At 31.0% G+C, this 23,297-nt stretch overlaps 1 protein-coding gene across 24 annotated transcripts in view; it reads left to right on the forward strand.

The window, feature by feature from the left end:
* LOC139502669 (3',5'-cyclic-AMP phosphodiesterase 4B-like) overlaps positions 1 to 23,297 on the forward strand; it is a 255,985-nt gene that overhangs the window by 208,388 nt on the left and 24,300 nt on the right. For 19 of the 24 annotated variants that reach the window (XM_071292201.1, XM_071292250.1, XM_071292259.1 and 16 more), the window contains 2 exons: positions 7,225 to 7,332; positions 18,094 to 18,173. In XM_071292201.1, coding sequence (XP_071148302.1) covers positions 7,225 to 7,332; positions 18,094 to 18,173 — 188 coding nt within the window. Of the gene's footprint in view, positions 1 to 266; positions 500 to 7,224; positions 7,333 to 18,093; positions 18,174 to 23,297 lie in introns of all 24 variants that reach the window. The other 5 variants (XM_071292348.1, XM_071292356.1, XM_071292374.1 and 2 more) reach the window with 1 other exon arrangement.

Genomic DNA, 23,297 nt, shown 5'->3' on the forward strand with positions numbered 1-23,297 from the left:
CTTAGAATGAAGCTGTCATCACTTATAACCAGGGAATATTTGTTGTACTGACTGATATTAAAAGTACATAACAGCTTATGGATTATTTAATAAACAACCCCTATAATATATAGGGATTATTTTCATATTAAATGTAATATACCATAGACTGTAATTAATTATAATACTGTATTATGTTTTTATAATTGTTAAATGTTTTATTAAAGTTATGTGAACTTAAGTCCGTCGGTTAATTTACTGTAAAACTTGTTATTGTTTCTTTTCAGGTTGATGAATTTGATGTGATTAAAGTGTAAAATGTGACCAGTTGTTAAAAGTGAAAACAGAACTATATATTATAATGTGAATTGAGAAGAATGTTTTTATTCATGTGGACGTGATTAGCTTAGAACATTCTTATTTTGTATACTTGTAACATGTCTCACAACAATAAACTACATCGAGTGTTAAGTACAAGTGTTTTAAGAATTCCTAGATCTAGATATTCGTTTTGGCAAAGGTAAGCAGTACCCTGGTACATAAAATCATCATTTCCATCTATTAAAAGTTGTATTGGAGGGGAGGTAACTCTAGTCAGAAATCACATTATTTATTTAGATAAAAGATTATGTGTTATTTTGTTATTGTAGTTGTATATGTTTCAGTTAAAAAAATCAAAATTATGTGAAATAAGATTGTTGATGTGTCCTCCTTATCCTTCAATTTATATTGGTAAACATGGTGTTTTAGATTGTCATACTAAATGTAGTTCTATGACTCAAAAACATCAAATTTCATCTTTATTTTGACAAAATGGTTCCTTTACTTAGTTATTTCCTATCAAAATTTTTATCACTTAATTAGATTTTTTTTGTAGAGTTCCTCCTGAGTTTAGCAATTTCTTATTGAAACCATAATGAAATGACAACAAAATGGAAGTACATATATAGAAATAAGTGTATACTTCATTGGATTAACCACAGCGGAATAAGAAAAAAGCTTTTGCTTCAGTAAAAAAAAAATATTTTAAAGGAAGATTTAGGTGCATGGCAATATATGAATGATAAATATAAAATATAAACATTGAAAGTAAAATGAAAGTTTGTTGTCAATATATCAAATGATGTGGATGTGTATTGTATGTTCTCATGGGATAAGGATTTGTTATTATTTTATCTAATTATCTGATAACTTGCAGCAATCTTAGACAGATACCAATGTAACATTGCTTTAAATCACAACAAAATACCTGTAGAACAATACACGAATCACACCCCTTAAATGTGTACATCTTGCAAACTCTTCTAACACACTGCTCTGCTCCTTTGGTTCAGGGGAAACAGTTTTGTATAATAGAGAAAAAAAAAGTAATATTTGAAAAACAAAAAAATGATGTAGGTTTTAAATTATAAATGTTTGAAAACGTTTCATCACAAGGGGGTTATACAAATTATTTGGATATCAACAACTATATTTTAATAAAATATTAAAACATTTAGTCAAGATTTAATTAACATCCATATGTACAAACTTTTATTATTTCAGTTGAATTCTATCACATTAAATTAATCTGATTATATATTAAATCTATTCTGTTATTAAATATTTTTATAACCATTCATTTCATTCATTTGACAAATTGAATAACTGATAAGTACTGGCAATTGTATATTTTCTTTTCATCATTAAATACTACAGTTGTAAATAATTATTATTGCTAAATGTTGTATGTAATCTTCATTCATACACTGCTTTTAAAATCATGTAATCTCCATTGTGTTTGATAAGTTCACAAGAGAAAGATTTATTTGTCAAAATGGATTTAGCATGAAAATAAGGAAATGGGGTATGACTGCCAATGAGATTTCAAGAGTTTGACATATTTTTTATGTGGACGTTACAAGTAAATAAAGTTTTCCCCTAAGTAACCCTACATGTTAACTAAGTCATTAATATAGACAAGAGTTATGTCTCTTTAGACATAATGACTGTATATTGTTTAATACAAGAAATTTTGATAGCGATGGATTAAAGCGTTATAAAAATGAGTTGATGTTGATGGCTGTTGAACATAGGAGAAGCAATATTCTCACAAATTATGTCTTTTTATTTATAATACATCAATGTAAAAATATTGATAGTATAGCTGTAAACAATCTTTCACTTAGCTGTGGTCATTAACCAACATCCTTTCTCATATTAACTACAAGCCATTACCCATAAATGGATTTCATCAATCTAAACCAAGCAGAAATGGGTTTTATCTACAATGGCTGGAGGTATTGGGGGAGGGTTGAGATCTCAAAAAACATGTTAAACCCTGCCACATTGTTGTGCCTGTCCCAAATCAGGAGCCTTTGGTCTTTGTTAGTCTTGTATGATTTTTAATGTTAGTTTCTTGAGTATAATTCAGAGTTTAGTATGAGGTCCATTATCACTGAACTGGTATACATATTTGTCTAGGGGCCAGCTGAAGGATGCCTCTGGATGAGGAAGTTTCTCGCTGCATTGAAGACATTCCCCATTTTCATTCTCAATTTTTATTCAATCAACAAACTTGACTCCTTTGGATATACAGGACAAAATAGATAACTGAAAATTGTACAAAAATCTTATTAATAATTAGTATACCTGTAATAATGCTATTTCTATTGAATTATGTACATTTTAACCAAACAAATTATAATGACACATGTATCTTGTGTACATAAGATTTTGTTTTGCAAGTAAAAAAAAACTCACACACACCCTTATAATTTTTAAGTAAGACCTTAGTCGGCAAAGATCAAATAAGGAATGATTTGATCTTTAACTACAGACATATATCTATACCCTACTCTATAGTAAGTTCATTCTTTGAAATTCTTTGAATGAACATATAAGCTCCATGTTGAAGGCTGTACATTGACCTATAATGGTTTTTTTTTTAATTTTTTTTTTTAAATTGTTATTTGGATGGAGAGTTGTCTCATTGGCACTCACACCACATCTTCCTATATCTATATAAGGAATAGTTTGACTTTCAGAAGTACCTGTTAATAGGAGATAATTTCACACAAGACATCAAGTATTTTTTTATTGATTTTCATGAATTTCTATTCTGATGGAAATCTGTTAATTTTTGGGTGGATTTACACTTACCATTTCCATAGCAATGGTCTTTGAGAAATAGGCCTACCTTGAATATTTATATTTCTGGCAAAACTACTATAAAATAAGCTAAGTAGCTGTCATGCAAAAATATGAATTGTTGATACAGCAATTTGGTTTTTAGATATTTTCTGTTTAAACTTTAATTAAGATATATTTTTGATGAGTATGCAACATTTTGTGATGGAAGTCATACCTAGTGATCATGTATTCCGTCGGAGGAGGAGGAGGCGTCAACATTCTAGTTCAATCTGTGGGTAAAGTTTTTTTTACACATCAAAATCTTTTTCAAACATTCTTTGAATTTTATAAAAGAAATTGCCAGAAGCTTTTTTTCTATGATAAAAAAACGGGCGATATCTTTTTGCGCCAAAAAGTAACTCATTTGCGCCACAACTTAATTGCGCCAATACTTCTTTTGCGCCACATAATTTTCAAAACTATAGGTATCATTTGCGCCAATGAAATAATCATCTAATTGCGCCAATTTTATTTATTTTTATTTATATATAACAACTAAATGATTGACTTCCATCCTCCTATTTTTGGACTTGGGTCCGGCAGTTTACCGACTGGCGGAGTTAAAGTCATTTTAATAACAAAATGTATGCTGAATTAAAACGTTCACCCGTATATATATACAGTTAAAACCATATAAAATGTCTCTGTTCATCATTGAATTAAAGGCTGGTTTTTGTAGTTGAGAAAAGACACATATTCCTTTCTGCTTACTTCTCTACTCATTAGTTCTTTACAAATGCCTGACGGAATTTGTGTTCTTCAACAATGATGACCGGTTTTCCTCTATCAGACTCTAGTTTTTGAATGGTATATCAGACATCTTGACTCGTGAAAAAATATTCTTTTACTAAACAATTTATTTTTTGGTGAGTTTTCTTAAATTTGATAAGTGTTCAGTGGAAAGGTTAATTATAATACATGTATGATATTGGTAAAAAATATTTACAGGTAAATCTGGCGCAATTTCATTTCATTTATTGGCGCAATTAATACCATCAAAATAAAAGACAGTGGCGCAATTAATACCTTTTCAAAACTGCAATTGGCGCAAATTGATTCTGCCCAAAAAAACATGTATACTGATCAATGCACTTTCGCAGTTAACATAATTGACAAAACTGAGTCAAAGTTTATAAATTTTTTCAGACATCAATAAATTTTCAAAACTTCTTAGAGAATTTAATGAAACTTTGGCAGTTGTTTTAAGAGATTTATTTTTGATTTTTTTCTGTATTTTACTGATAATTAAGACTTGATTTTTTTTAAAGTTAAATTATGCATACTGTCTGGAATTAGATTATTAGACATCAATAAATTTGTCAGTCTTCAAAGAAAGATTTGAAACATGGACAAAGGCTGATTCAAGATAAAGAAATATCATAACTTCTTTTACTCTTATTTTACTGATAAATGGCCTTAGATTTTGGTAGTCAACATTACATTTTTACCATTGACAACAGCAAAAGACAAATTTTTACAAAAGATCTTTATTGATATGATTAAAGATTTCAGAGATATAAAACTTTTCTGATAAATACACACATGTAAATAATTTTAACAAGAGTTGTCTTTCTTTCCCTTCTAGCAAAATGAAAAAGTTTGTTCTTGCATCTTTAAAGTTAACTATTTGATTAAATATTGTTATGCACAATTATAGTTTAAATCTAAATTAAAATTGAGAAAGGAAATGGTGAATATGTCAAAGCGACAACCAATCAATCTAAATTGAATGCTTTACTGCACAAAATCACATATGGATTGCATTACTAAAGAAATATTCTGCTGTTTTAATTTTTGTCCTAATCGTTGTCTATTTTTTGCATTGGACATATAACTTGGCAGGGGATGGTAGCCCTTCATATCTTAGAAACCATTAAATGGAGAGTTATTTTCCTGCAAATTAAATGGAGAGTTATTTTCCTGCAAACTATGATGGGACAATTTGTGAAAAGCATGTTCCAGATTACTTTTTATAGACTCCAAATAAACAGTTAGATCACTTGTTTTGTGTTGTTATACAAATATTCAATCTTGTAATGAAACATTACTGCTGGGATGTGGTTTTACTTTTAACTCTTGCACATTTATCAGAGTATAAATAAATCAAAACCCAATGGACTATTTTATTTCTAAAATTACAAACTTTTAACATCATTATCTGTTTTTTCTACAGAAGAAAATGTTTGTACCAAGTCAGGAATATGACAGTTTTTGTCCATTTGTTTGATGTGTTTGTTCTTTTTATTAGATTTTGCCATTTGATTAGGGACTTTCTGTTTTGAATTTTCCTTGGTGTTAAGTATTTTTGTGATTTAACTTTTTCCTCATGGCATGGCAAAGATTTCTCAAAAAATCTAATCTTCATTTACAAAGGTTTAAAATCATAAGATATAACAATAGAAAGGGAAACTACCAATTATGCTTTTAACACACTGATTTTATATTCCCTTATGGAAAGATGAAGTGTGCAATAATGATTTATTTATTTTTTTCATTGGAAAAGATGAAAATATTTATTCAGTACAATGAAAACAACTAATTTTACAGTGCAAATTATTTTACTGCAGTGACCAAAGAGATGTAAATGTTTTTGTGTGTGAACGTTAGTATTAAGTCTTGGGCTATTAAATTCTATAAATCCAATTAATTTGTACCCATAGAAATGTACATTTGTCTGTCTACCATTGTACTTTGGTCTACAAGAGATATATACATTGTATTATCCTGTATGTCACATTCTTATGTAGAGCTGCAGATAGATAAATAACACTATTAAAATGATAATCAAATTCTGTACAGAAATCCAATATGGAGATTTTAAATAGTTTGTATGATTTCAAAGTCATTTTAATTATATTTTTTGTTCTCATTTCACAAATTACACTATAGTGTTATACATTTAATTCTGAGATAAAATCAATTATCTTCTAAACCTCATAAAAGGAAGTGCTTAGACCCTTCTCTGACACCAAAACTGTCCAATTTAAGTTCCATTTAATGTTTTTAGCCCTCTTGTCTCCAGGTTGTGACGTCAAACTTAAACTTCTTAAAGGTTTTATAACAATTGCGTGACCCATATAAAAAGTGAGTCAGATTAAAAAGTATTGAATAGCTAAGTATTAAATGTTTTGTTTCGAATCGTAAAGATCTTTACAAATACACAATTATAAATAATTAATGCGTTGTTACCATTGATTAGTTAGGTCATAAGTACATTGGCATAATTATTGTCTTTGGCTTTAACTTTCTTTTTTATTGACAAATTCACGAAAGCGATTGACGATAAATTATCTGTAATTATTGGTTACAGTTTGTAGATGTAGTATTGTAGACTTAATGGAGATATCGTGTACAGTAAATCTTGTTGGTTAATTCCGTGTAACAGTGCTGACTCTGTAAATCAATACAACCGACTCTCGACAGAATTTGTACCGTGTTAGTCCAATAATCTTCTCATTTGCAATTCTTTCCCTTCAAATAATTGAGCTGAGATATAAAAAAGTGGATTTGCGTCTTGAATGTTTAATCAAAGAAAATGGTAAAGAAATCCATTGGATCAATTTAAATAGACATAACTCATTGTAGTTCCGTTTGTCAATAGTTATCGTGAATTCCAGAACACTTATTGACAGAACGTTTGTATAAAGTACAACATCTGCCTCATATTCGAAGGACACCAGAAAATCGGTGATTTTATTTATTATCAACATTCGTCAAATATCGGATTTTTATTGACATTGAATTCTGCATAGTCTGTCTTGTATAAAATAACGGTAGTTCTAATATGGAAGTTTTCAGACATGTGATATGTGATGATTTGTGTTGGATCCAACAAATTATATATTTCAGCTGTATACTCAGAATTACAGGATTGTATGATTTACTGGCCACTGGAATTTATCTATTGTAGGCCTTCTAAACTGCCATCACGTTTTGTTTTAGCCCAGTTATGCAGAAGATCGTTCAGTATTTGACTCCCCATTTTAAAAGCAATGGGTGCAATGTAGTCAATAAAAAACAAAGAGAACGAGATCGAAATAACTCAAGACGATTTTCTACTTGTTTTAATTCCAGACATGCTGATGACCTTATTGTGACCCCTTTTGCACAGATCCTTGCCAGTTTACGAAGTGTACGCAACAACTATATATCATTAACCAATGTACAGGCTCCAAGAGAAAGGTGAGTACACTAACTTTTATTTATGCATAGGCAAGGATTCCTGAAAAACTATATGGCATTAGCTAATGCACAAGCAAAGTGAGTATATTAAATGTCTGCTTATATATTTCATTTTAAGGTTTACTGAATAACTTGACCTGGAACCCTGATGAGAATCAACTGAATAGATATAAGAAAATGTGGTATGAGTGCATTATGTGACAACTTTCAATATAAGTCACAATTTGTAAAAAGTAAACCATCATATGGTCTTCAACATGGAGCCTTGGCTCACACCAAACAGCAAGCTATAAAGGGCCCCAAAAATTACTAGTTTAAAACCATTCAAAAATGAAACTTCTTTTTTCTTATATATGACTGTAGGGTCAGTAGTGAGAATCAACTGAAGCTTTTTTTTCTAATGTATGTTCCACCCTCAGACTGTAGCCAGGTCAATGAATGTGTTTACAAGGAATACTAAGAATGGTTTGTGTTTGAATCTACCTTGTTCACCAAATGTAATAAAATATGGCGGGAGGAATGGGGTCAGGTCTGAGCAGCAGTTACAACTTGGTTTAGTTAAAATACAAATTATTATTTCAGGAAATTGATCAAATACAATGTTTTAAGCCAACGATCCATACATTGGAAATACCCATGTGAGGTGAAGTTTTATTATGAAACACAATGACCATCTTTTCCCCCCAAGAGCTATCAACTTTGTTGGTGTTTGTTGTTGTAATGATATAACAATAAATTTCAAACTATGGTCCTTTGGTATGAATATTACTTTAATTAAAGCTTTGTTATCAAGTTGTTACTGGTCTAGTTTTAACATAATGTGCTATTTTTTTCATGTCATGTATCCTTATTCAAATTAATTCACAGGATATTAGAGAGCTTATTACAGTATGAGTTGAATAGTTAATATAAGTATAGAAACTTATGTGACAAATTACTTTGAATAATTGATGATGTATAATGAACTAGAATCAGGACAATTCCTCAGTGTATCAAATTATTATGCGTAGTTTTTTTGTTATTTTATGAATAATGTTTGTAAATTTAATTTTGTTTTTCTATTTTTTGTCTTTAATTGTAATGCATGTGGATGCTGGTTTGTAGTTTTCAGATGGTTCAGTGTTGTTCCGTTAGATTGTTATCTAGTAGATTTCTTTTTCATATTTCTGGTCTTTTATATGTCCAAGAGCCTCTGGCTTGTGTTAGTCTTGTATGATTTATAATTTTAGTTTATTTATATATTTTTGAGTTTAGTATACCCTCTCATTATTACTGAATTAGAACACATGTTTGTTTAGGGGCCAGATAAAGCATCCCTTCAGATGTGGAATTGTCTCACTGTGTTGAAGACCCATTGGTGGCCTTTGGTTGTGTTTTTTTTTTTGCTCTTTGGTCAGGTTGTTGTCTCTTTGACACATTTCAAATTTCTTTTCTCAATTTTATTCAATTGATTAGTTGGTTCATAGTGTTTTATCTAGTGCTGTATTTGGTTGTTTCACATTTTAATCCATGTGGCATATATAGTTGGTGCACATTTTGATTCCCAAGTTTGTTTCTGTTTAGTTCACATTTTAATTCATTGTTTTGTTTGTTGTTGATTCACATTAAAATCTTTTGTGTGGTTTTTGGTTTGTTCACATTTTGATTCATTGTTTTGTTTCTGGTTAACACATGTTTTCTGTTCTGTAATCTGCATATGTTAGGGGCCAGCTGATTAGGACGCCTCTGGGTTCGGGAGTTTCTCGCTGCATTGAAGACCTACTGGTGACCTTCTGCTGTTGTCTGTTCTTCTGTTCTATGGTCAGGTTGTTGTCTCGTTGACACATTCCCCATTTCCATTCTCAATTTTATGTCCTTGTTTGTTGAAGGAATTGTGTTCATTGATAGTTTGGTTGGTTCATGTAGTGTTCATGGAATTGTTTTATGATTTCGCTATTTAAGTGTTTCCAAGACTCCTCTGTATGTTTTCTGTTCACTTTTTGTTGTTGTTGATTTACATGATAGGGGAAGCCTGTTGTGTAAATTCTGTCTAGTGTTGTGATAATGCTCCTACTGTATTAGCATTTTGTTCATGATTTCTTCTTTGTTCACATGATAAATAATTCTGTTGTTAGCATTTTGTTTATGATTTCTAATTGGTTTATGCAATTAATGAATTCTGTAGTTAACATTTTGTTTGTGATTTCTAATTGGTTCATGTGATATATTAATTCTGTTGTTGGCATTTTATTCAGGATTTCTAATTGATTATAAGCAGATGTGGTATGTCAGTGCCAATGAGACAACTCTCCATCCAAGTCACAATTTGTACAAGCAAACCATTATAAGTCAAAGTATAGCCTTCAACACAAAGCCTTGGCTCACAGAAACACTTATGAACCACTTCAACAACCCCTCATCATCAGGTTTCTAATTGGTTCACATGATATTTGAATTCTCTAACAGATCCAAAACCTATAGAAGTTTTGCACCTTTCATTTTGTAGTTGTTTACAATTATTTTTTCAAATGTTTAACATAGCCCATTCTTCATTGCTTAAGAAACAACCTGCTAACACCAGCCATTTCTGTCTTTGATCCTTTATTGCAATATGAAATAGTTTTTCGTAGAATTATTTGCTGCCAATCAACTGTCTTTGTGTACTAATGAAAAATAGATTTTATCAAAAATAAACAAAAATGAGAAAGATTGATTGTTTTTGATAATTAGAAAAGTTTTTGTGATTGATATGTCTGAAGTTGAGATTAGGTAAGTGGACAGACCACTGATATTGATGTTCTGGTTACAACCCTGCTGATGAAAAAATTTGTTTCACGTCATCCTGTTCTAAAATTAGATGCCTGGAAATAAGATATGACTATGTTTATACCTTTATCGTAGTTATCAATGGTCTCTAGTCATGTGAATCTCTATAAGTGATGAAATAATGAATAAAAAATTGTAAAATTTCACCTGAGTGTGGAGATTTGTTACTGTTAGTATAGTCATGTTAGCATGGTTTTTCCCTTCGATGACGACAATTGTTTAATTGTCTTTAGATAGTCACGTCCTGCAATTATAGAAGTGCCATTGCAGCCAGGTCAATAGAATCTATTTTTTTTTTATCTTTATGATAATTCTTTTTTAGCATTACAGAATCATGTGAAACAAGCATGATCGTTTCACTAAGAAATATGCTGTTCTGTGTACAGTCACTGTACTAAAGTTAAATTGTTTAACTTTTTTGTCTATTCCCACAACTTGTCAGGGATTCTCTGATTTGACGAAGAGGTAAAGAAAGCTAGCAATTAATCAATAATCAACCAGAAATTATGGTTAGATTGAGATTGTTATTACTGTTAAAATTGATGAAAAGAGAAAAGGAGTAGTACGGTCAAGTTGGTTTGTTTGGTTTGGTTGTATGAGGTTTTATCTCCATATACTTATATAGAAGCAGATGGGGGGGGGGGGGGGGGGGGTATAGTATTTGCATTGTGCAAACACTTATTTGGAAATCTCTATCAGCTTTAACATACATGTGAATAAAAAGAAATAAGAGCCTCACATCAAAGTAAACAGTTAAACCATTAAGACATCTACAGTGCAACCTATGGTTTTCAAATTTCTCAACTATCTTCCTTCTTAGTCTGGGCAAGTGTTGCCCATCCTGATTTACGAGTCAAGAAAAATCATCTTCAGTATTTCCTTTTAAACCTGGTTTAACCTAACCTCATTTTATACCTGTACAAAGTCAGGTTGAAGGAGTCAAGTATGTGGTAGGTGTATACTTTATTTCTTCCTGTAACTTTTTCATACTGCCACTCGACTTTCTAAACTCATTGAAATGTTGTTTTTTTACTCTCTTACAGATAGGCCATGTGGAGAGTTATTCCCTTTTGATATAAAAAAAAAAAAAAAAAATTATAGAGAAAAATTAAAGAGTTTTTTCTTTTCTCATTCTCTACAGGTCCGAGATCACCATTGTCGTCCCTTGATTTTCGTTGTCCACAAATATAGTCCCTAGTGTTGAGGGTTGGTTACTTGCCATTAATTTTTATACCCCTTCCAAATTTATTTCTCCATGTTCAATGCCTCAAATTGCAAGGAGGGGGATGAAATTACACTGTAAAAAAATTTGGGTCCAGAATTTTAAAGGAAAGTAGTGATTTGGTCCAGCTGAAAAAGGTTGAAAATGAGCACTTCGGAAGCTGTCAAAAGATTTCAAGACGCCCTAAACATAAAATTGTCCATATTTTGAGTTAGAGGCGATGAAGTTTTCTATAAATTTGATATAATTTGTCCCAAAAGTAGTACAACACACTGTAAAAGTTTCTTTGAGAAAGCGCAGGTGGGATTTTTTTTATTTTCATTTATGTTCTAAAAGAAATGCACTACGAATTAATTGTGTTCTCGGACCTAAGAGGTGAAATCTGTAAATATAGAATTTGTACTCTGGCAACTTCCCTTAATGATTTGATGGTGTCAACTTGTCAAATAGCATGAAACTAAAGGATTTAAACTTTTATTTTATAGAATTTCTGCAAAAACGACCAATTTTGGCATTTTATTGTCAAAATAGGCATTTTATAACTTTTTCAATATTGATGCATAAATGGCATCCTGACTTTCTATCTGACAGGTTTTAATGTGTCAATATTTGTGTTTCTATGCCTTTATCTGCTTCTTTTACTTATTTATGAACTCTGAATCTACAGAAAAGAAATTTATCTCAGATAAAATGTGCAAAATGTGTTGTATAAATGACCCTTGTCTAACGCCTTGTTCGGATGCAGTCAATAGTGGGGAACTTGGTATATAAAATTTGATGTCCATATTAGAGACCTCACTAAATTTGTATCAAATGCACTTTACAATGTCTATTGTACCTGTTTCATTTCACATAATATATTTCTTTTCTTCTGTAGGATAGCAAGTGGTTTAAATATAAGCCTGTTGAGAATAAATTGCATGCAAGTTTTTCCCTAAAAAGGCAAAAATCTTTGTTTCAGCCCATACTGCTTGTAAGAAAAGTTAATTGCAAGAGTCTTTTTGTGTTCAGATTTGTTGTATCATGTCACATGAGTATAGAAATGATAAAAAAGACACAAATTTTTATTTCTTATAGCCTCAACATGCACTTTTTAATGTAAATATGTGGCAAGGCCTAAATTGACCCTAAATTTTTTCCAGTCTTACTTGGCCTAAGACCCTTTTAAACTAATATGATATGTTATTTGTAACTTTTCTTTCCATTTAAAGTACTTTAAATACATATGTAAGGATTATTTATAACCAAAAAGCTTCACAAATTTAAAATTGCTGGAAAATATTACATCTTCATGTAAGGCTCCCCTTCATTGAAAAACCTAAATTTTTAGGGGCAGGCTCATATAAATTTGACTTTTGAATAATTATGCCAAGGCTGATAAATCAAATGAGTACTCTATTGCTTTTAGTACATGATAAGTTATATATTAAGGCATTTAAAAAGTATTTTTTTGCAATATTTTAATTTTCAAAGCCCCAAATGTTGATAGTTGAAATTTTTCAATTTTAACGTCAAAATTTTACACGCAAAGATGAGTATAGAACTTAATTTAATGTCTACAATATACATCCTATTGACATGAAACTTTGTAAGCAGTGTTATAATACATTAAACTTTGTTCATACCAAGTTTTTTTAAGATTTGTCAACTCTTTCTACCCTATTAGGTCCGAGATCACCATTGTCGTCCCTTGATTTTCGTTGTCCACAAATATAGTCCCTAGTGTTGAGGGTTGGTTACTTGCCATTAATTTTTATACCCCTTCCAAATTTATTTCTCCATGTTCAATGCCTCAAATTGCAAGGAGGGGGATGAAATTACACTGTAAAAAAATTTGGGTCCAGAATTTTAAAGGAAAGTAGTGATTTGGTCCAGCTGAAAAAGGTTGAAAATGAGCACTTCGGAAGCTGTCAAAAGATTTCAAGACGCCCTAAACATAAAATTGTCCATATTTTGAGTTAGAGGCGATGAAGTTTTCTATAAATTTGATATAATTTGTCCCAAAAGTAGTACAACACACTGTAAAAGTTTCTTTGAGAAAGCGCAGGTGGGATTTTTTTTATTTTCATTTATGTTCTAAAAGAAATGCACTACGAATTAATTGTGTTCTCGGACCTACAGGTTACAATGTGGGTCATTTCCCCTGTTTTTCCACTTTTAATGCACCTTTGTTTCACTATGCTTATTTTAAGTGGTTTTGAACATATTTCTGGTTAATATTATAATAAAAGTTAATTCAAATCAAATTTAAAATAATTATGCCCCTTAAAGAAATTTATCCAGATTCGTGGAGTATTAATTTATTACATCTTTGGTTGATATTCTACTTTTGGAAAGAAAAAAAATTTGGCATCACTTTGACCCATAAAATATTTGTTTTAACTTGTTTAAGATGATAACTCCCATTTCTGTGTAATTATGCAGGAATTTTAGTAAATGTTTTCGTGTTTTATAATTAAACAACTTAGACTGTCATCAGGTGTTGTAATACAGTGGCTGCTGCTTGGCTTATGGCACAGAAATTTGGATGAAAAGAAAAGGCTGACTTTGATCTTTGTACTTCTTAGATATCTATGATTCCGTTTCCTGAAGCTTCATTATGCGTTACCTATTATGTAGCGCACCTATACACGCTACAGAAATCTGGAGGCATCTTGTCATTTGAAACACTATTTTATTTCAAATATGATCATATTATAAAGTATTCATTGGAGTCTTTGATGAGCCAATCCTTGCAGCTTCTGAAGTTTATATCAAAGTCCATCAGTAATGTCAAATAACTTCATGCTATCAACCTCAGCTGACTTGTCGTGTGTCTCCTGGCACGCTGTAACGTCTTCATGCTATCGAAAGGAAAACAGAAATTGTATGCCTGGTCTTATCATCTGTCACGAGACAGTTTCTGTATTAAGTATGATAACTTAGAATGGTATACTGGGAAGTTAACGAGGTTCTAATCACATATAGAATGGCCGTTCAAATTGATCATATATGGTTGGAAAGCATCAACTCTATGACTTGGAAAATATCAGATGGATGAATGCTTACCTAGACCTTGGGGTAAATAGGAATTAATGAGATGATTGCACAGACAACTTGAGCTTTAAATGCCCAGAATAAAACAATAACAACTAGGTATTGATTTTCTCCAGAAACAAGATAACATTTCAATTTATTTATTGAAAAAATATGATTGATTTTTTATGACAAAATTAGTGATTAGAAATAGTTTGCATTGATGGTGACATTTGTCAACAGCCTTCTTGTTTGGGGGATATCTGAAGTAATTTAATTATGTCAACGGAGGACAATGTTTTCCATCATTAGTTCAATTGATAGTGTAACATTTTCTTATGGACAGTTCTTCTATGACAACGGTCGCCATTGATTTACTAAATTGATTTGCTGTACTGTAAGGTGTTGGCAATTTGTTATTTATGTTTCTTTATGCAGCCAAAATCATTTCTTTGTTTGTTTATGCAGCTAAGCATTTCTTTGCAGCTTGATGTCTGATGGATTTTAGTTGCTATATATTGCCATTTTCTTTCTCTCTTGATATGCAGTGTAAAATGGTATTCCAAAACCTAGAATTCACTTTGAGCTACCTGGATGGTTTGGTAAAAAATCTGAAAAATGATGGGTTTAAGTTTGTCAAAAGAAAAAAAAAAGTTTATAGCAAAAAATGTTTTCTTTGATGTTGTTTTTTCAAGTCATTTAAGTTCAAGAGTTAAAAGTACAATATGTTTTTTTCAAAACTTGATCAATAAAATGTCACTTATTGTATAAGACAGCTGTTTTCAATTTTCACCAAGTCTTCTGTCTTCAGTAATTTTGCAATAATGTGGGTGGTATGTACTATACAGAATGTTTCCTTGTATAAGGTTTTATCTCCATATACTTATATAGAAGCAGAAATAATAAAATATAAATTAAGGTCACCAACTCTGTTTTTTGGCTATTCATCATTCAATGGAAGTTCTCACATTAGGAATTCCAAAAACAACATCCAAATAAGCCATGTAATACAAAGGCTGTAGCACATCATTATTTATGGCATTTTTAAAACAAATATAAAACGGTTTTTACAACAAAAACTGACTTTGTTGAATCTATGAATGATTCACTATTGAAATGAAAATTTCTTTAGGAAGAAACATAACATGGTTAAAGAAAATCAATGGATTGTTTTTGGAGAAATGATGAGTAATTATATGAATGTCACATTTTTAAACTTGATAGGATTATTTGTGGTCCTCTTCTCTTTACCCTGCTTTATCGACAATTTGATTCTACCATTTTTACTGGAATAATGAGACATTGAACATTTATTTTAGTAATGTGGAAAATGCACTTTGTGAATGAAAGTCCCCCAACACCATCTTCTTGAAAGCTCTCAAACTTGGTAGGATTGTTTGCATCATGTACAGTTGACCATATTGAAGCACCATTTTATATTGGACCATTGGTCCAGGAGTTATGAAACTATTAACCTATGGCATAGCAACTTTGTTCCTGTTGATATATGCAGTAGATTTTTATGTAGGTTAATGTATTCTTTTTTGTATTCAAATGAGTTGCTGATTTGAAATTTAAAAAAACAAGCTGATCTTATGAATTTTCAATAGTAATTTGAAATGTGTCTGTTTTCTACCTGAACTCACAACGTTTATAGAAGTTGTAAATAAGAAAAGTTTTGATTGAGGACAAAGAATGTTTTACAAGAGATCGAAGCAGGTTGGCCATTCACAAACACATTTACTGTACATAATTTAACATGTTTAATTGAAATATATGTTGCTTTGTACAACAGCTTGTGAAATCCTAGATATATAGAAAAAATAAGTGTAGAAAACGCCTGACTATTAAATGTGATTTCCTTTAATGATTTGGAAGTATGAGACATCTATGGGTTGTAGATACGGGAAATATGATATGTATGTATAGCCTTCTAAATTATTGAACATTTTATTTTGTTTTTAGAAACTAGTGGTCTTGTATTGAACATTTAGTGATTTCACCTTGACAGCTTGTATATTAGTAAGCTAAAGTAACATATGATGGTGAATATTTGTATAACATAACTTTATTAGAACTGCCTCGATGTGGTTTCCACTGCATATGAAGACTTTTATTTATATGCATACTGTGGTTTCTGAGTGGGGGAGGTGCTGTTGTTTAACTGATGTGTGCTAACTGACGGGATATTCTTAGACATCAACATTGAATGCAAAAGGGTTCAACTGTTATCCAATGTGTGCTAATTGCTAGGATACTCTTAGAAATTGTTTCCTCAAGTCGCTTTTTACCAGGTTATATATTTTGTAGTTATTCAGATTTTGATGTAGTTAACAGTTGTCTGCCAGTTCATGCTTTGATATATATAAACTTACCCCTTCTTGATTAGGAGAGAGGCTATGTGTTACTCCTTTTTCATGGTAATACCCCTATAAGAAGAATCTTTTTTGGAGTTCAAACTTTTCCTTATTTTAAATCACCCAAGATTTTCATTCTATAACTAGACAATATTTATAATCTAAGGTTAAAACGCAAGTAACAAATACCAATACACATGTGTTGTGTATTAAATACCAATACACATGTGTTGTGTATCTGATGGTTGATATGATTTCCATACCTTCCACATATATTTGATAAAGTTTAAAGATGTTAAATGTGGATATAAAATGGCTGGAAATGTCATCAAAATGTGTTCCATTGTAGAGTATATATGGCACTGCTAGTAAGGATACTCTGTGACTTTATGTTATTTGGTGTTTTGACATTCTTCCAGCTGTGTACATGATTATACTTCATTGATCCACATATAAATCTGTAATACTGTTTTCGTGTTAGTTGTAGAGACACAATCTATCTTTTCTATAAAGCTCAGCAGTCTTTACTTGATTTTTCCCTGTTGGGTACAAAAATCAATCGTTTTTCTATAGTTGGAAAGCACATTAAGTTTGGTCTATGGTTATTTCTACCTGTATTGCAGAAATTTTCTGATTAAATTAATTACAGGATTATCTCCCCTAAATCAGCGTTCAGAAAGATCAAGGCCTTCATTTATTGATGCACACGATTGACAGGGGTCCAACTGAATCAATTATGTTAAATGTCTAACAGGAAATATTTATTTTAAATCTGAATTGTTTGATTTATTTTTATTTACCTCTGGGTTACGAAAACGCCACTTTTATAATTACAATGAAACATGTATCTACAGAATTCTTTAAGCTTGAAGAATTTGTTCCCTTTATACAGGTTCAAATAGTTAATTGTTTGTATAAATGGACTTTGAAGCAAGAAAAGTTTAGAAAGGATTTCTGGTTTTATAGTAAGGATTGAATTAAACTGATTTCACTGTATTACATCGTCCATTCCGATACAGCATTTAACAGTGTGATGTCCCTTCAAATACACAATTTTAAAACAAGTCTATGTTCCTTTGGATACACAATTTAGCAGACTTTGAGACTTTTTTCCCCTTCCATTGATATAAAATAAGAAGATGTGGTATGATTGTCGATGAGACATCTGTCCACAAGAGACCAAATGAGGTATTGGTAGTTGTCAGCATCTAATACAATATAAGTCAGTTGAATTATTAAGGTTGCTATACCCTTTACCTTCAAAGTTATTGCAATCAGACATATGACAGAAATATGTAAAATGTTTATAAAATATTTGATCTTTGAAAGTTTAACTTTATATCATGTTTCACTTTTTTCCAGATCAAGAGGTGCTTCTAACCCTTCAGGATCTCACATTCATGGTCGAGGTTCAACGGGTCAAGAAAACAACAAAGTACCAGGTAAAAATAATCTCTCTTATTAAACTAACACAAGAAATATAATCAGCTTTTAGAACATAGTCATTTATAATCTACCATGAAACGCGTTAACAAATGAATTTGAAAATAAAGTCTGGTTAGTCCTCTGCAGTTTTATTATGCTTGAATCGTTTGAATTGTGGATTTTGCTAGTGTGTGAAGACATTTCCAGAGATGTTGGAATTCTGTCAAGTGAAGGACCTGATGACTTTTTACTTCATCAATCAAAGTCTATTTACCAATTCCATTCATTGTTTGATTTAGCAAAATATTGGAATTTTGCTGCTCTCTTGTCAAATATGACTGTTCCAACAAATTCTTGCTTAACTGCTATTTTTAAAGTTCACTTTTGTACTATTTTAGGTCCATAGTATACTATAAACCAGAAAATATATCTTGTTTTCTTCATAAAACACACGGCTATCAATATTGCTCCTAAAGGCATTTGAATTTGATGTCTTAGCTGAATAAAATTGAGAATGGAAATGGGGAATGTGTGAAAGAGACAACAATCCGACCATAGAACAGACAACAGCAGAAGGTCACCAAATGGTTTTCAATGCAGCGAGAAATCCCGCACCCGGAGTCGTCCTTTAGCTATCCCCTAAACATATATATATACTAGTTCAGTGATGATAAACGCCATACTAAACTCCAAATTGTACACAAGAAACTAAAATTAAAAATAATATAAAAATGCATTGTTGCCATGTTACCACCATACATTTTACCAAGAGAGTTTTCTGCAGATTTTAAACATTTTAGCCTCTAGTAAGGGATTGGAAAATTGAAAGTAACTGCTGGAATTGTCATTTTACTATTTCTCAATATATTATTTGATTGGTTGATCCTGTAAAACTTGTTTTAAATCCTTTTCTTTTATTGATTATTTATCCTAGTAAGAGCTAGTAGTCGATTCCATACATCAATGTAATATCTTTAGAAATAAGATAATTCTAAAATACTGAAAAAAAAGTATTATTGTCAATTGTGAAAATAACTTTTGATTAAAGAAAATCAAACAAATAATAAGTCACTATTATATTGAAATAAAGTATTCTAAAGCCATTTATGTTGTGGTCTCATTCTGAACAGAATTCTATTTAATGAGAAATTATGAATTGTTGTGAAATTTCTCTCATTGTATTTTTTAAATATCTTAATCCATTCAATTTACTTAAAAGTAACTTAGCATTATAATCAGAATGCTGCTAAGATGAAGATTTTTTTTTTCTGTATAAAATGACCCCACACAATAACCATACATATGCACACATCTGACAGGCTGCAGACCTTCTGGAGTTACTTCCCTTTCTCTGAACATAGATAGACATAAACGATTATTCAGAAGAAGGCCTAATTTTAATTTGCTGCTAAGTAAACAAATATACTTTAGCAGTGATAGATTGTTCCATTGTGTATTAAGAGTACAAAGAAAACAATTAAAGCAAGAATTAAAATGTAAGAAATGTTGTTATTAAAATCAATATGTGATCAATAATAGATGGAAATAGTGTTTTTATACCAATTTCTTAACCATGAACCATAGAGATTGTACTTTTGAAAACGTGTGGGAATTACAATTGTTAGAACGTAATAACTGAATAAAAGTGTATAGTAAGAAGTGTCTGTGACAAGAATGGTGGTACAATGTATCCTAATAAGTTTGTCAAGTAGAATAAATTACTACACTAACCCAAGCACGTATAAGATTATTCATAGCTAACAAGCACCAGAATGTTGATTAATTACTTTTGGTTCTGTAACTTTGTACTTTTCTAATTACATTGACATAAACAGATTTAATGAGATCGACAGGAAATATAGACGGGATTAGTACATGTTAGCGTGTTTGATGTTGACATGTCACAAGTCCGTTGGACAATCCTACGTAATTCTTACTATGATAAATTAATATGTTTCAATTGTAAAATATCTTTTATATTGTGTTTACTACAACTTTGTTTACTATAGCTATGTTATAGTAAAATATTGACCCCATTGATAACAGACCAGTTTTGTATGGGGAAGTAAACATCTTCTTACCACCTCCATGAAATATATATTTACGTTTCGTTTTTGTCCAGCTCAGAAACTTTTGTATATTTGATGGTTAACATGTTATACAATATATTAACACACAGCTAGATGCCACTGAGCATAGGTCAGATTGAAGTTGATACATTGCACAAAGTTAAATAAATGGGAAACTTGATAAATTTGAGGTCAATTACCATATTACTTGTCATCATTTTGAAATGTCTTTTTTTGGACCATGTCATGTTTTCAACTTGGTCCAAATCGGGGTCAAGGTCCAAAGGGTCCAAAATTAAACTTAGTTTGATTTTAACAAAAATTGAATTCTTGGGGTTCTTTGATATGATGAATCTAACCATGTATTTAGATTTTGGATATTGGAATACCACAAAGGGATGGTAAGAATTGTCTTTGGGAGTTATGGCTCAAACCGTTAAGGAATAAGATGCAAAAAAGGGGGGAAAAGGGTTTCCAGGTTAATGGACAATTACTTAAGTACAAAACATAATTTAAAAGCAGTGTAAGGTTGGTAATTGAAACTCATTTATATCTCACAGAAACTGCTCTTAAATTATGTATATTGGAAATTTGCCAAAATCTTTATTATTAATAAATTCCATTGGAAATTTGCCAATATAAAATGTTGCATTGGAGTTATCTTTCTTGTCCAGAATAGTAGTTAAATCAACGTAAATCATGACTGTATGACTTTTTATATTTTATGATGTATTTAAATGAGTAGTTATTGTTGAAAACTCCATTAGAAATTAGAATTGAGATCATTTTTGGAATAAGGGAGAGGGGGAGGTGAAAAAAAATTGGTGGGGTTCAATTTTTCTTATTTCAGATTTCAGAAATGAAAAAGAAAATTTCTTCAAATATCAAAGGATTAATATTCAACAGCATAGTGAATTGCTCAAAAGCAAAAAAAAACATTTTAAGTTCATAAGCCCACATTCATTCTGTGTCAGAAACCTATGCTGTGTCAACTATTTAATCACAATCCAAATTCAGAGCTGTATCCAGTTTGAAAGTTGTGTCCATACTAGCCCCAACTATAAAGCTGCGCCCTGCAGAGCATCTGGTTGTTGACAGTTTTTATATTCCTTTAAAGTCCCATTTTATCCCTTTTGCCATTTACTTGCCCTGAATAGTTTTTAATCTACCCCTCTGAAACAAATGAAACATATTTTATTTACACTTGACGTGAATGTTTGTGTTCCCTTAAAAAACTAAGTTATCTGCTGCATATATTGTTACTTTAACTAAAATGGTTCTAGTAATGGTTAGTAAATCATTTTGTCCAGTTAAGTTTGTATGCTCAGACTTATTTTGTCCAGTAAAGTATGTAGTTGTTAATAATGTCTGTCATTTTGGTCTTTTGTGGATAGTTGTCTCATTGGCAATCATACCATATCTTCTTTTTTATATGCTCAGACTTATTTTGTCCAGTAAAGTTTGTATGCTCAGACTTATTTTGTCCAGTAAAGTTTGTATGCTCAGACTTATTTTGTCCAGTTAAGTTTGTATGCTCAGACTTATTTTGTCCAGTAAAGTTTGTATGCTCAGACTTATTTAGTCCAGTTAAGTTTGTATGCTCAGACTTATTTTGTCCAGTTAAGTTTGTATGCTCAGACTTATTTTGTCCAGTTAAGTTTGTATGGTCAGACTTATTTTGTCCAGTTAAGTTTGTATGGTCAGACTTATTTTGTCCAGTAAAGTTTGTATGCTCAGACTTGTTTTGTCCAGTAAAGTTTGTATGCTCATGCAGACTTATTGGATGATATAAGTTACAAAATCACTTAAAATACATTAAAAACTCTGGACTCTGACTTATTTTAAGCTGAGCTTTACTGATGGTATTGTTGTGGGTTTTTTTTATCCCACATTGGCTACAGGTATAGGAAAGGGATGAGATTTTACAAAATATTTTAACCATGTCATATTTAGGATCCTGTCCATGTTGGGAGCCATATCCCATATGAGTCTTGTGTGGTTTTTTTTAAATTTTGGTTCAATTTTAAGTTTGGGAGTTTAGTGTGGTGTCCATTTTGCTGAACTAATATCCATTATTGTTTAGGGGCCAGATGAAGCCCACTGCCGGATGCAAGATTTCATTGCTACATTGGTCAGGCCTTCAGTTGTTTTCTCCTCTAAATTTGACCCTTAAAGGGATGTTTACAAAGCAATAAGATTACACAGGTAGTCTGAAGGGAATGTTTTTTTTTTATCTTTTGGGGTGAATTTATTCTTACCAAGACTTCCTTATATATTTATTATCTGTCCTTGTTATCCTTCATTAAGAATTATTTATATCGTTAATTTGTAAGTCTGAATAATATACTTCCTACATGTACAATGCCAACGTTATGCCGACAATAGTCTTATGTTATATAATATGATGACCAACCATTATGACTGGTTAGATTTGTACGACAGAGCTAACCAGTAGTAAACTATTGCCTTCAGGCTGCAGATGATGGAGTGTTTAACATAACAATAACTGTGTTCTACTTTTTCCAACATCATGTTATGGGATCATTATTTGTCAAAATGCATATAATTTGTCAAAATGTTGGCGAATAGTAGTGCATATGCATATTGATATTAGTTAAGCTGAGTTTCATAATATTACTGCAATTTGTTTGGTGCATGAACCAAGAAACATGTACTTTTAATTCCCCTCACGGAAGAAAATTGCATAATAACAATAGTTTTGTCAGATGATGGCTGATCGTCCAAACCACCATAGGATTTCTGTTCTTAAAAAAGAACAAATTGTATTCATTTTATGCATGGTGGTATCATTTTGTAATGATTTATCATATTAAACTTTGTCAAACACAATAGTAAAAACAAAATAGATATTCAGCCAATACGTTTGCTATCACCGTCATGCCCTGTACAAGGTAAAAGTTCAGATTGAAATCAAGGAATATCATTATAGTGTTTGATATTTGAGTTGCTACTATCTTTTGGAGATTTGACCATCGGAAAAAGCAGTTTTACTGACAATTCTGAGTTTAATCAGAAAAACTGATATTTGTTACCATCAAATTCTTGATTGTT

Source organism: Mytilus edulis, chromosome 1 (assembly GCF_963676685.1).
Source record: "Mytilus edulis chromosome 1, xbMytEdul2.2, whole genome shotgun sequence".
NCBI lineage: Eukaryota > Metazoa > Mollusca > Bivalvia > Mytilida > Mytilidae > Mytilus > Mytilus edulis.